General features: G+C 32.0%; 3 protein-coding genes across 3 annotated transcripts; 1 reads left to right on the top strand and 2 right to left on the bottom strand.

Annotated features, from left to right (window-relative positions):
• Positions 1-1,322: 1,322 nt before the first annotated feature.
• Positions 1,323-5,956, bottom strand: Lnpk (zinc-ribbon metal-binding protein lunapark). The gene is made up of 9 exons (XM_018547519.1): positions 5,525-5,956; positions 4,477-4,518; positions 4,215-4,402; positions 3,917-4,103; positions 3,694-3,705; positions 3,309-3,540; positions 3,013-3,174; positions 2,730-2,930; positions 1,323-1,480 (listed from the first exon to the last, which is right to left on the bottom strand). Exons 1-9 carry the CDS (start codon positions 5,549-5,551, stop codon positions 1,323-1,325), a joined length of 1,209 nt encoding a protein of 402 aa, XP_018403021.1. The 5' UTR covers positions 5,552-5,956.
• A 2,995-nt stretch (positions 5,957-8,951) lies between these two features.
• On the top strand, positions 8,952-10,174 carry wuho (tRNA (guanine-N(7)-)-methyltransferase non-catalytic subunit wuho). Its single transcript, XM_018547900.1, has one exon. The coding sequence runs from the start codon at positions 9,011-9,013 to the stop codon at positions 10,172-10,174; it is 1,164 nt and encodes a 387-aa protein (XP_018403402.1). The 5' UTR covers positions 8,952-9,010.
• Positions 10,175-10,493: 319 nt separating this feature from the next.
• On the bottom strand, positions 10,494-12,558 carry Rpt4 (Regulatory particle triple-A ATPase 4). Its single transcript, XM_018547698.1, has 7 exons — positions 12,462-12,558; positions 12,147-12,226; positions 12,031-12,070; positions 11,720-11,856; positions 11,270-11,642; positions 10,915-11,178; positions 10,494-10,696 (listed from the first exon to the last, which is right to left on the bottom strand). The coding sequence occupies exons 1-7, from the start codon at positions 12,556-12,558 to the stop codon at positions 10,506-10,508; spliced, it is 1,182 nt and encodes a 393-aa protein (XP_018403200.1). The 3' UTR covers positions 10,494-10,505.
• Positions 12,559-12,690: the final 132 nt, after the last annotated feature.

The following is a 12,690-nucleotide window of genomic DNA, read 5'->3' as shown; positions in this document are numbered from 1 at the left end:
TCTAAAATTGTATTTATATCAAGAATTTTCCAAATTGCTCAAATATCTTTACTACATATAAATTTATCATACTAAAATGACAGTACAATTCCTTATTTAGGAAGCAGAAAAATACAATATTATAAGAAACAATCGCATTCATAGTTTTTACAATTTATGATTACGTTAAGATTGAATTCAATCTGATACAATAATCTTGAGTTTTATTAGCCTATCTAGAATCACAGTAGAGTGTAATTATAAGTAATACAATATAGAACGCGTTCTCAGATTTCTATTATAATGATACTATTTATTCTAGAAGTTATCTAAGTATTAAATAATTTTCTATGAAAAAGACAATGTTGTTACAAAATGCATTTTTTCTCATTTGTTCTTTTCAAAAGATGCATTTACATAGAAAAATTCATGTTTCATGATAGCCTTACATCTAAACTAATAGTTAAAGTTTTAATACACTAAAATGCAATTCATTTTTTGTTTAATAAAGCAATATATAAACTACAGCAATATTCAGATAAAAGGCATGGTTGGTTGAACTTAAAATGTACAAAGGAAAGATTAGCGTAGCTTCTCAAAAAAATTTGTGGCCTAATAGATAAATAATGATCTGCCACTGCAGATAAGATAGACAGTCTTCAAAAAATACATTATTAATTGATATGCAACATGAACTCTTCGCATGTGTGCAATGTGTTCAAGTATTTTGTTGCATTTGGTTAAATTGTGCCTCAAAAACTAAAAATGAAACGCAATTTCATATAAATATTGTTATATATAAATATTTACATGAAATTTACGAGATATTTAAAAGAAATTAGACTAATGATTCTTGCTCTTATTTCAGCCTTTTGCATTCGTTAATTGCACTAATGCTAGGCAAATAAAGATTTGGAATGATAACAATCTGTCATGATCATCAAGTGTAGGATCCACATACATTTTCCACAAATTGTCTTGCAAATGCTATATAATCAAAACTTACATAAGAAAAGTCTACAGTTTTCATATTACATATGATCTACAATCATATATAATATTTGTTACTTCTAAATTATAGCAATGATTTCTATTAAATAGCAATGTTTCAATTGATTACATCTATAATCTAAAAAGATATTTTACATTTCTAGCTCTCATTATGCGTTAAGAAAGTCAACATATTTTATTTTATTTATTTTATTTTATTCATTTACGTTATCACTCTTGCTTATTTATACTTCTCCACTTTTATCAAATTTTTTAAACTTACTTGAAATTCTGATTTACAAATATCCTTTTTCACTTTCAGGTTATTTATTTAAATAGAAAAGTTATGAGTGCTACGACTGAATTTCATCAGATTGTATTTTATCAGATTTATCAGATTTATCAGATGTATCAGATTTATCAGATTTATTCTCATCTAATAATTCCTTGGCTTCGGATTCAGGAACGTCAGATGTGTCGCCTGGTCTTTCAACTACTTCAATATCTGAATCTAAAAAATTGTACAAATATCGATAATTATTCTAGCATCCAAATGTATTATTCACATACTAGAGATTAAAAATATTCTCAAATGTATTCTCCTAACGAACTCTCCAGATTCGAAAACATGAACTCCAGTAATCTAGGGTGATGAGAGTGCGGCATGGTACTTTGTACGCAAATCAATAATCCGTGGATTTGTGTAAAAAAGATCCTTTCATAAGACTCCAACTAATACAATATTAATATACTTCCTTCGTATCGATAATTGGAGTCACATTAGATTTACAGATTTGATGTTGAAATCTCTGTTAAAATTTAACATATTAATAAAATATCTTGAAACATTGGATTGATCTATTTTACAAAAATAATTACCAAGTATTATTGCAGATTAAATTACTGTAGTGATTTCATGACACTGACATATTTTATATTTCAAAATCTATAAAAAAGATTGATCCAATGTTTCAAGATGTTTTCTTTGTATTAATATTAGATGAGTCATTTATTAATTTTATTATTTAACGTTTAAATACATTATTGATACATTAAATTTTAACAGAGATTCAATATCAAATCTGTAAATCTGATGTGATTCTAATAATTGATACGAAGTATATTAATATTGTATTAGCTGAAAAAGACTCCAAAGTGAGTCGAAGTTCTAATTTTATGAAATAAAGGATTTTTTTTACACAAATCAACGAATTATTGATTTGCGTACGAAGTACCACGCCGCACTCTCATTCGCCCTAGATTACTGGAGCAGGGTTGCCACAAGTTTTTAATCGTAAAATTTCCTGACATTTCTTTGATTTACTGACAAAATTTCGAGATTTTTCCTGACTTTGAATAATACATAATTTGCAATGTTTCTTTTATTTTTATTGTAATACGGAAAATGTTAAATATTTTGTTGATCCAGCAAAGTAACATAGATGCACATTTTCTTCAGGAAAAAAATTTAAAAAAAAAAAAAAAACAAAAAAAAGGTAGTCCAAACCAATCATAGAAGCACAAAATTTATTTACAGCTATTTTATTTTCCCTAAAAAGCGTGTTAAATCCCTTATCCAGACTTCTATGACGTGTTTTTTTAAATTCTCTGACATTTTCCTGACTTCCCAGATTTTCCTGACTTGTGGCAACCCTGTGGAGTTTGTTTTTATTAAAAATATTGACAATAAATTAAAATAAAATTATTAGAGAAATTAATATATAATATAAACATAAATAATAATAATAGAAATGATATACCTGTATCCGAATGTGTACCTGTTTCCAGCTTATTGTCAGTAGGTTTTATTGTTTCTTCGTGTGTATTATGAGGTAAATTAGCTTCAGAATTGGATTCCATATTCGAATTTATAATTGTAGGATTATTGCGATCTAATTTTGGAGCAGAAGACTTTTGTTTTCTTGCAGGATTCCAGAAATTACAGTAAGAACATCTAAACGCTACAAAAATATATGTATTTATATTGTGTATATTAAAATATATTTTAAAGGAAAACTTTCTTCTAAAAAATGAACATCTTACCGAAATATTCAAACTCTTCTTTCAAAGCCATTCCATTGTGAGAATTACATTGCCGACAAATTAAAGCATAACGATTTGAAGGACCATCACCTACTAAATAATCAACCAAACGATCAATAACTGTTCTTTGTTGTGGCAATATAGGTCGTGGTAATGGTGATCCTAAAGTCACATATATGCATTAAGTTTTTTATGATTATGAATGAATTTATATGTGAAATACTTTATAATATATATAAGTATTTAGTACAATATTTTTTCGAATCATTATACATATATATTATATATTTACTTACGATAAGCTATGGTCGCAGGATTAATATTTCTAGACGGAAAAGAAGCGTTTAAAGGTTGATTAATCGATCTAATGGTAGGTGAGGTTTGACCAGAAGCAGGTACACCCATTTGTGTATTTTGTGGATGATTTACAATTCTTCTTCTTAAGTCACTATATACAGGAGATACTACAGCCTGTGGCGTAGGACGTCGAGGTGTCTCAGATGGTACGGACATCCTATGGGGTATAAGCTACAAACAAAATCATTAAATTTGTATGTTTTCACATAAAGATATCTTTTAATATAGTTTATGTTTTATTTTCTCTAGTTTTGATATAATTTTATTTTATTATTATATACTTTTACGTTGTAACTCGTAAATATTACGTTCCGAAGTACAAACCTTTGGAGTTAACTGTAAGAAAAAAAATCTAATGAATATAAAGTCAAATTTACAAGAAAAGATAACGCAAAATAAGACAATATAAATTATATTATAATACATATAGTATTATATATATAATTTTAGCTTTCTTTGTTTAGCACTATTCAACTAAATATTTAAATAATATTTAATCAGATTCATAATATTTAAATAATTACAAAAATAACATAAATCTACTTACAGGTGACATGTTTAATTCGTCTGGTGCAAATTTTAATAATATTTCTTTAGCTTTCTTGTACGTCTCCGTTTCGGTAACTTCGTTTAATATCTTCTTTTTCTCTGCCATAATTATAGACAATTTTTCTCGGTTATGAGTAATTTTACGATTATAATACCATGAAACCATTTTCTTTGTTAAAAGTACTCTGAAAAAAATTTATTTCACATTTTTTATCTAAAATGATCACATTTTTTTATCTAAAAAAAATTCATATATATTGTACGATTAAAATCAATAAATATATTTGCATACTTACAAAATTGGGAAAAATAGTAATGGTGTTATATAAAATATCTGATCATATAATGATGCAGGGAAATAACAAAAGTAAAAGATGAATGCTATCATAATATATAGGAGAACTCCATAAATGATAATAGTTCCTACTATCTTTTTATGTTTTTGCTCTGTAGTCTGTCCATATTGTTGGATGTCTTTAATTTGCTGTTAAAAAACAGGAAGTTATGTAATGCTATTTTATAATATATATCACGCAATAATAATAAAATAATACTCACTGTCTCTAGACTCTCCAAAATTTCGATGGTTGTCTTCTTTTTCTGAAAATCATATACTTTACATTATAATGTAAATGTGTATACCTAATTAATTAAATGTCATGCAAATATATTTCTTTATATAAAAAAATGTTTAATAAATCATAATGGTAAAGAATAATTTCTTAAAAAATAAATAAAACTGTGGTACAAACTTTTCTATAATATTCAATACCTTTATAGGTTTTCTATAAAATATTATGTACTGAGTATTGAAAAAACAAGATAGGAAAAATAAAATTTAGGAAATACATATTTTTGTATTCTATATTTATGGAGTAAACTTTGAACAGACATGTGTATGATTAAAAATACAAAAGTAAACTAAATAGCTAACTAAATAAATACCGAAAGGTAATTCGATTTCAGTTTACAAAATAACAACGCATATCGTTTATGCATTCATATTATAATTTCCTCGCAATGACGCGTGTAAATTAGAACAAAGTTCGTCATTGAATGTTAATGTTTGGGTCTCGCAATACCCCTACGGAATAAATTTATCGTCCGTTTTTGTTTACTCATGATAATGGTGGGCATCGGAGAAATCGTTTTGCACGACAAACTCAAGGACTCGTATACACGCGATTGTTTAAAAAAGATGCCAGATAAAAAAACGTAATCATACGGCTAGTTACGCGCCGTCTTGCGTCTCGTTAAATTTAGAAAAAAAGAACCCAAAGTTGTGTCGCTTTGCGCCAAGGTTAACGCAATCTACGCGATTACGAATCTGTCATCCAAACGGATTCACGGCTATAAATAGGACATGAATGACATTTAGAATTATTGTTCGTTGTTCGTTTAACCGCGGATAGATAAGTGCGGATAAGTACGGTTGATGTTAACCTCAACGAAGTACGCGATTACGAATCTGTCATCCAAACGGATTCACGGCTATAAATAGGACATGAATGACATTTAAAATTATTGTTCGTTGTTCGTTTAACCGCGGATAAGTACGGTTGATGTTAACCTCAACGAAATGTCAGAAAGAGAGTTCGGTACTCACCTGAAATCTGGACAGTATTATTCCCATATTAACGGTAATTACGACGAAGACGGATTATACGTAGAGATATCCTCGTTGACGATCGATCGCAGACACGGGTACTTATCGTGCCGAAACCAACATAAAACTGCCTCCCAATCGTTTTAAAATAGTCCTCTTGTCCTACCCCTCGGGGGCCGGTTATGTGCCGTTCGATACGATCCAAATTTAAATCCCCGCCGCGCCGTTTGTGTCTCGTTATTTATAACCTGGAACTGTTTACGGGATAATCTGGCGCGTCGTCGCCTCTCGGATAATTTCTATCATGTTCGGCTTGATGGTGAAAGAAGGAAAATATATGGAGATCTGTGGAGACCGCTCCAGCTGTCAACACTACAAACTCCCGAACGGTTCGCAAACAGACGTGAACGTACTCCGCTCCACGCACTCATGTGCGACTCCGGTCCACTCCGGTCTAGCTAGCCGGAGGATGCCGAAGGAGGACGGAATCATGCGTTCGAAAACTCACGAAGACGTAAGCGTGCCGGAATCCTGAATAACCGTCACCGTCAGTTTCTCTCGACCGAAATTAAATTAAATCAAACCGGATCGCGCGATAAAAAAGCTGGCAGAAACCGGCTTTCCATGCGATATCTATATACGTCCGATACTCGACTTGATGTGACTAATCACTTTAATGATAGTAATGGTTGAGCATTGGAATTCATTATCGTTCAAAAGTGCAATGGTAGAATACTAATTTTGCAGGGTTGGCTCATGCAGTCTGCAGGCTGCGTCAATCAAATAAGAAGGGCGACGACGATAATGGAAAAAATATATATGCAAAGAAAATAAAGATTGACGGTAATATAAATTTTGTAGCTAATTATTGTAGCTAATTAAAAGTTTTGAAATTTTTTAACATTATAGATATTTGACTGAATTTTCGATGTTCCGAAAGTCATTGAAAAGTGACTGACTTGTGTATTAATTCTTTTTTGAAATTACTCATTTTAATATACATTAGAACACATTTAAGACTGAGGCGTATGCTTCTTTTCTAAACTTTCACAATGACTAGTTGTATATTTATCAAATATTAAATCGTTTAATTGCCGTTTTTTTTTTTTTTTTTTTAAGTAATGAATAGTGATATTTAAACCGCTATTTTATTTGTGTGTTTTTTATTGTACATACGATAAACTTTTCAAGCCTGTTGATTGACCGCAGGACAAACAGGTTCTCGGATCTCTCTGCAGCCAATTAATATGCTTGAAAAATTTATCGTACGATAAATGTAATATCAGTATGTAGCCTTAAATAAACAGCATAATCTAATTAACACGTAGAGCTTTATTGAGCGCAGCAGTTGAATGAGTCCGCTGTTATTGGTGTATTCTTCTAGATTATCCAATCAGATCTTACATGTAGAAGAATGCACCAATAGCAGCGAGCTTTCACTTAACTGTTACGTCTGCTGAATGCGTCAAATGTCACATCAATCATCATTCTATCTTTGTCGTTCATTAGATGCAAAATAAGGATAGAAATGCTGGAAGCGTCCAAATCGAATGCAGTCTGATGCAGTCCTTGGTTCTGCACAATGTTAGGTTGTGAAGTACACGTGTTGTATCATTTGTATCAAAGAGAAATCCAGAGAAACCTTTCTCTCTGTTGCATGTATTACTACATTAATGCACGTACGTCATACCTGATCTACAATTACGTAAACCTAGTTGTAAGACTTCTCCAATCACAGTTCGATATTTTTCTCGTATTTAACTGTAATTGGTCAATCCTTACAACTACGTTTAAGAATTGACTAATCACAGTTGAATACGAGGAGAATATTCGACTGTCAATTCTTATAACTACAACCACTTAAGGCGAGAAACACAAACTTTTGCATAACGCATAAACCATATACATAAAGAATTTGATTGGTTCATTGACTCATGCATAAGAAAGTGGGCCAATGAAATTCCTTACGCACATGCTTTATGCGTTATGCAAAAGTGTGTGTTTCTCGCCTTACAGTTCTACGTTTACGCAATTGTAGATCGGGCTTTAGAGATCGCATTCGTTTATTGCTGCGAACAGTAATGTAAGATAATTCTACCTTCGAGATAGGTTATAAGCTCTAGTTATAAGGTGGGAAGAGGGTTTGGATAACCGCCTGGGGATCTATTCTTGAAAAGAATGACGTATACGTTTCTTTTCAAGAATAGAGCCCCTGGGGTGCGTTCCGTTTCACGCATGGACCGCTGGAACGCGCATCACATGCGCGCATTAGCTCGATTCTTTTTCCCTATGCGCATAGAGAAACGGAACGGATCCCATGCGGTTATAAATAGACGGCGAATTTCTGTTATTATCGGTATTATTCCTGTTACTCAGTACTTGTAATTTTGTAGGTGTTTTATTCGCACAAACTCTTTCATTTCGCACAATATGGAATGAAACGGAACGCCTTCCATGCTCTCCATGCGCATCATGCGTGAAACGAAACGCATCCCTGTATTCAAAAGGAGATGACGTCTCCGTGGAAAATGGCGGGGAATAAGAAACGACGACTGCGTGTCGAATCAGTAACGGAAGGATATCTTCACAAATGTCAGGGCCCCGATTCTCTAATCCATCGTAACAGAAACGTATACGAAAAATTCGACTGGTAATCTTCATGTTATTTGTAAGATTAAAAAAATGTTTCGAATTGTTAACTGCGTTCGACTCTTTATAGCCTTTTAATTTATGTTTGTTAGGGTGCAGTCACATGGAGTCAGAAATAACGGAACGGAACAGTAACGGAACATTGATAGAAAAGAGATAGAACAATCCTATCTCTTTTCTATCAATGTTCCGTTCTCATTCCGTTCCGCTATTTCTTTCTCCATCGGGACGCACCCTTAAGTTGTTTTGAACAAAAAGAGTCCATAACTAGTTTATATATATTTATTAAGATTTTTTGTATACGAAAAATTAGGGAAGTGCTACAGTACACGTTACGTGTACTATAGCATTTTTCTAATTTTTCGAATAAGTTTCTCTTACGATAGATTAGAGAACCGGGGCCCAGGAACGAAAAGACATCTCCACAAATGTCAGGAATAATCAATAAGTCAAGGATACTTAAGGAAAAAGGCAATAACGGCCTCTTGTACTGGTTAAAACTCACTTTATTGTGACACTCTCCGTCCGTACTCGGCAACGTTCACCGGCCAAAAGACACAACGCACGCCACTGTTTCTCGCAGAATGCGCATTCGTCTTGCGCACGCCGTTGTATTCTCGACCAATCCTCACGCATGGACCTTGGTCCGCCAATTCGAGAATCCACGTGGTCTGAAGGACCAATCCACGCCACAACACAACTTGCGCATTCGCATTATTCTAACTGAACTTTAAGTGCGCCACCATGGTGCGCCACACTCGTGGCGCGGTATCCTAACCTTAATTTAGTAAATCAATAATGTTACTTTGAAATCTGTCACGAACGTTATAAACAACTATGAGTTTTTCTGTGTACGAGTCGTACGTTGCTCTGTGCAATAATGAACGCGTGATAATATACGATATTGACAATAATACCGAAAATACGATAATTTTGCCTGATCTGGAGTCGAAGAAAAAAATTGACGTGCACAACAACGTGGATATCGAGGCTTATCACATGATAACGTCTCTGGAATTTTCAGAAGATGGGAAATATTTTGCGTTATGCACGAATCGTAAGCAACTGTGCCTGTATGAAACGAAAAATTTGAAGCTCCTGTCGAATCGAACACTCATTAGGGCTGCAAGCAGAGTGAGATTCTCACCGAACAATGATATCGTGATAGCAGATAAGGCTGGAGATGCTTACCTGTTTTCCACCAGTCGTCCAACAGAACCTGGAACCTTCATCCTGGGACACTTGTCGATGCTTCTTGATATACTTGTCACTCAAGATATGAAGTACATTCTAACAACTGACAGAGATGAAAAAATAAGAGTTTCCATGTTTCCCAACTGCTACAACATTGTATCTTACTGCTTGGGACATGCGAAATTTGTGACGAATATCTCAGAATTGCCTCATGAGAAGAGCATCCTAATATCATGCGGTGGTGACGGAGTTTTTAAATTGTGGGACTATAAATATGGTAGCGAACTACTGTCTGTCAATTTTTGTGATAAGATATCAAAATGCGACATAGAAAGATTTAATCAAGAGCTCTGTGACTGTCAGTATGATGAATCTGTGGATATACTGCCTGTCAAGTATCTCAAAGTATATTATCTTAATAAAATAGAATCTCTAATTATAATAAGTTTTTATAGTAGCAAAGTACTGTTAGTTTATAGGATTAGTGGCAACAGTAACATCCAGTTGAAAGCAAATTATTTAGAGACTATAACAGTAGAAACTGAACCTATCGAATGTCTTTTACACAAACAAGATTTATGGGTATTAACAGATATAGGATTACAAGTATTCAAATTCAAAAATGATAGGTTTGTAACTCAAAATGCTTTAAATTCGACAATTAAGTGTCTTAATGCCTCTTGGCAAGTTTTAAAAAATACTATTGTTAAACAAAATTTGTTTCCCATTTTATATAAGAGAAAATATGATAATGTACAGGAATATCAAGAAAAGAAAAAAATTCGTTTTGCAGGCAGTACAGAATAGATTATAATTCTTACAAATATTATAAATACAATACTCAGTATTTTGTAAAGTATGCAAATAAATATTTGCAGTTAGCAAAATCAGGAAAAGAAACAAAGATTTCTATATTTTACACCAACATTTTAGACTATACTGATGTTATTAATTATATCATATAAATTTACTAATGTGTTAATGCTGAATAAACTGTCTTCTACATAAATATAAATTTCATTATAGAAAATGAAAAAAAATTTTAGTAAGACAATATTGAATAATCCACTTAGGTCATAAAAATTAATAGACGTCTAATATACTTTTGAAATGTAAAATCATAATATTATACATCAAATTACACAGGTTTATAATCTAGTTTCGATTCGAGTTTCTTGTTATCAGAAACCTTTCTGACAGCTTTCATAAAATCTTCTTGTATTACATATTCTCTTTCTAATCGTATTGCAAACAAGCCAGCCTCTGTGCACACATTTCTTAAATCAGCACCATTGAATCCATCCGAGAGTTTAACCACTGCTTCATAATCTACATTTACATGTATATTTATATAAAATGGTAAAATGAAATGTTTAAAATACTTAAAACATTAAGGCCCGGTTGCACCAAAACTTTTTGATTTTAAGCGAGACTTAAAACTATCTATCTTGTTTTAAAGCCGAAAGAGAGACAGAGACAGTTTAAGTTTCGCTTAAAATCGAAACCACGTTGGTGCAATCAGGCCTAAGAATAAACTAATTTCTTACCGATTTCACCATGTTTGGCAATTGGCAAAGCATGTATCTTTAAAATCTCTAAACGGGCTTGTTCATTAGGAAGTGGTATTTCAATCTTTCTATCCAGTCTTCCTGGTCGTAATAATGCAGGATCTAAAGTATCAGGTCTATTTGTAGCCATTATCATTTTAACTTGGCCCAAAGAATCAAATCCATCCATTTGATTCAACAATTCCATCAAAGTTCTCTGAATTTCTCGATCAGCACTTGTTCCTTCCGAAAATCTGCGACCACCTATGTATATATATATTAATTTTATTAATATTTAATCTATAATTTTCTCTCTTGACTTAGATATTTTTTTATTTAAAAATATATACTCAACCAATAGCATCAATTTCATCCATGAATATAATACAAGGTTGATGATCACGAGCGTAATTGAACATCTCTCTAATCAATCTAGCTGATTCTCCAATATATTTATCAACAATAGCACTTGAAACAACTTTCAAGAAATTTGCATCTAACTGACTGGCAACAGCTCTTGCCAATAATGTTTTTCCAGTACCCGGAGGACCATATAACAAGCATCCCTTGGGAGGAGTGATTCCAACTCTTTGGAAAAGTTCAGGATTTAATAATGGTAATTCTATAACTTCACGCAATTCGCGTATCTGTTCACTCAAACCACCAATTGCAGAATAAGTCACATGGCCAGGATCTTCATGAGACATGTTATAAACTAATGGATCTACCTAAAAAGCAACAAGACAAATAAATTTTTAAAGAATTGAAAACCAATCTTTTAAAGATAAATCAATGAGTTTTTTACCTCACGTGGCAAATAACGCATGATTGTAAGAGTTGTCATATCTAAGGCAACTCTAGTTCCCGATTTTAATTTATTTTTGTCCAATTGACGTCGACATCCAACAACGTAACGAGGACCATTTGTTGCTTTCACTATAACTGTACAACAAATTAAATCATTGCCAGATAAGTATATTTATTATGTTAAATGTTTATCGGATTCTTTTTTACAAAATGTAAATAGCATATCACTAATAAAACTTGAAATCTTTAAAATTAAATGTAATGAGATAGAGATGCATATGCATTAGTCGATGTAAATTAGTTACTTACATTTTTCTTCTGTAAGTTGTTTCAATACTTCTCCAACAATCTGTATGATAAAAACCGTGAAATACAGAACATAAAGATAATCACAAATTATGAGTTCCAATATTTTGACAACATACCTGTCCAACACTTTGTAATGCCTTTAAATCATTTTCAGACTTGTCATATTGCTTTGTCAGATCCTTGAGGTGTTCTCTCACTAGAAAATACGTATATTTTATAGTATTTAAAATAAATTAATTATATAAGATATAAAATAAAAAGCTCCAAAAAAATATCAATACAATATTAAAAGAAAAACGTATCTATGAATAAAATATAGAATAAAGAAAGCTTAAGAAGAGAGATGTGAGAGGTTATGAGTCTTCGATGTGTATACTTTGTAAATGAAATTTTATTATATAAAATTTATAATATTTATAAAAATATCTTACTTTCCTTGAGACGTGACTCGACTTCTTTATGTTCTAAAAGCTTCTTTCGATAATCTTGAAGCGCTTTTTCTCTTACAGAATCCATGGTGACCGCCATCTTTACTTATTTTGCTGTCTAACTGTCATCGATAGAATTTTTGTAGATAAACCAGACATGCGTTAAAACCGTCTTGCAACTGTTGGAAATTTTCTTCGCATTGATTGGAAAAAGAGATCTATTATCATCTGA

This window comes from Cyphomyrmex costatus, unplaced genomic scaffold (assembly GCF_001594065.2).
Source record: "Cyphomyrmex costatus isolate MS0001 unplaced genomic scaffold, Ccosl1.0 scaffold122, whole genome shotgun sequence".
Lineage (NCBI taxonomy): Eukaryota > Metazoa > Arthropoda > Insecta > Hymenoptera > Formicidae > Cyphomyrmex > Cyphomyrmex costatus.
This window is presented reverse-complemented; position numbering and strand designations above follow the sequence as displayed.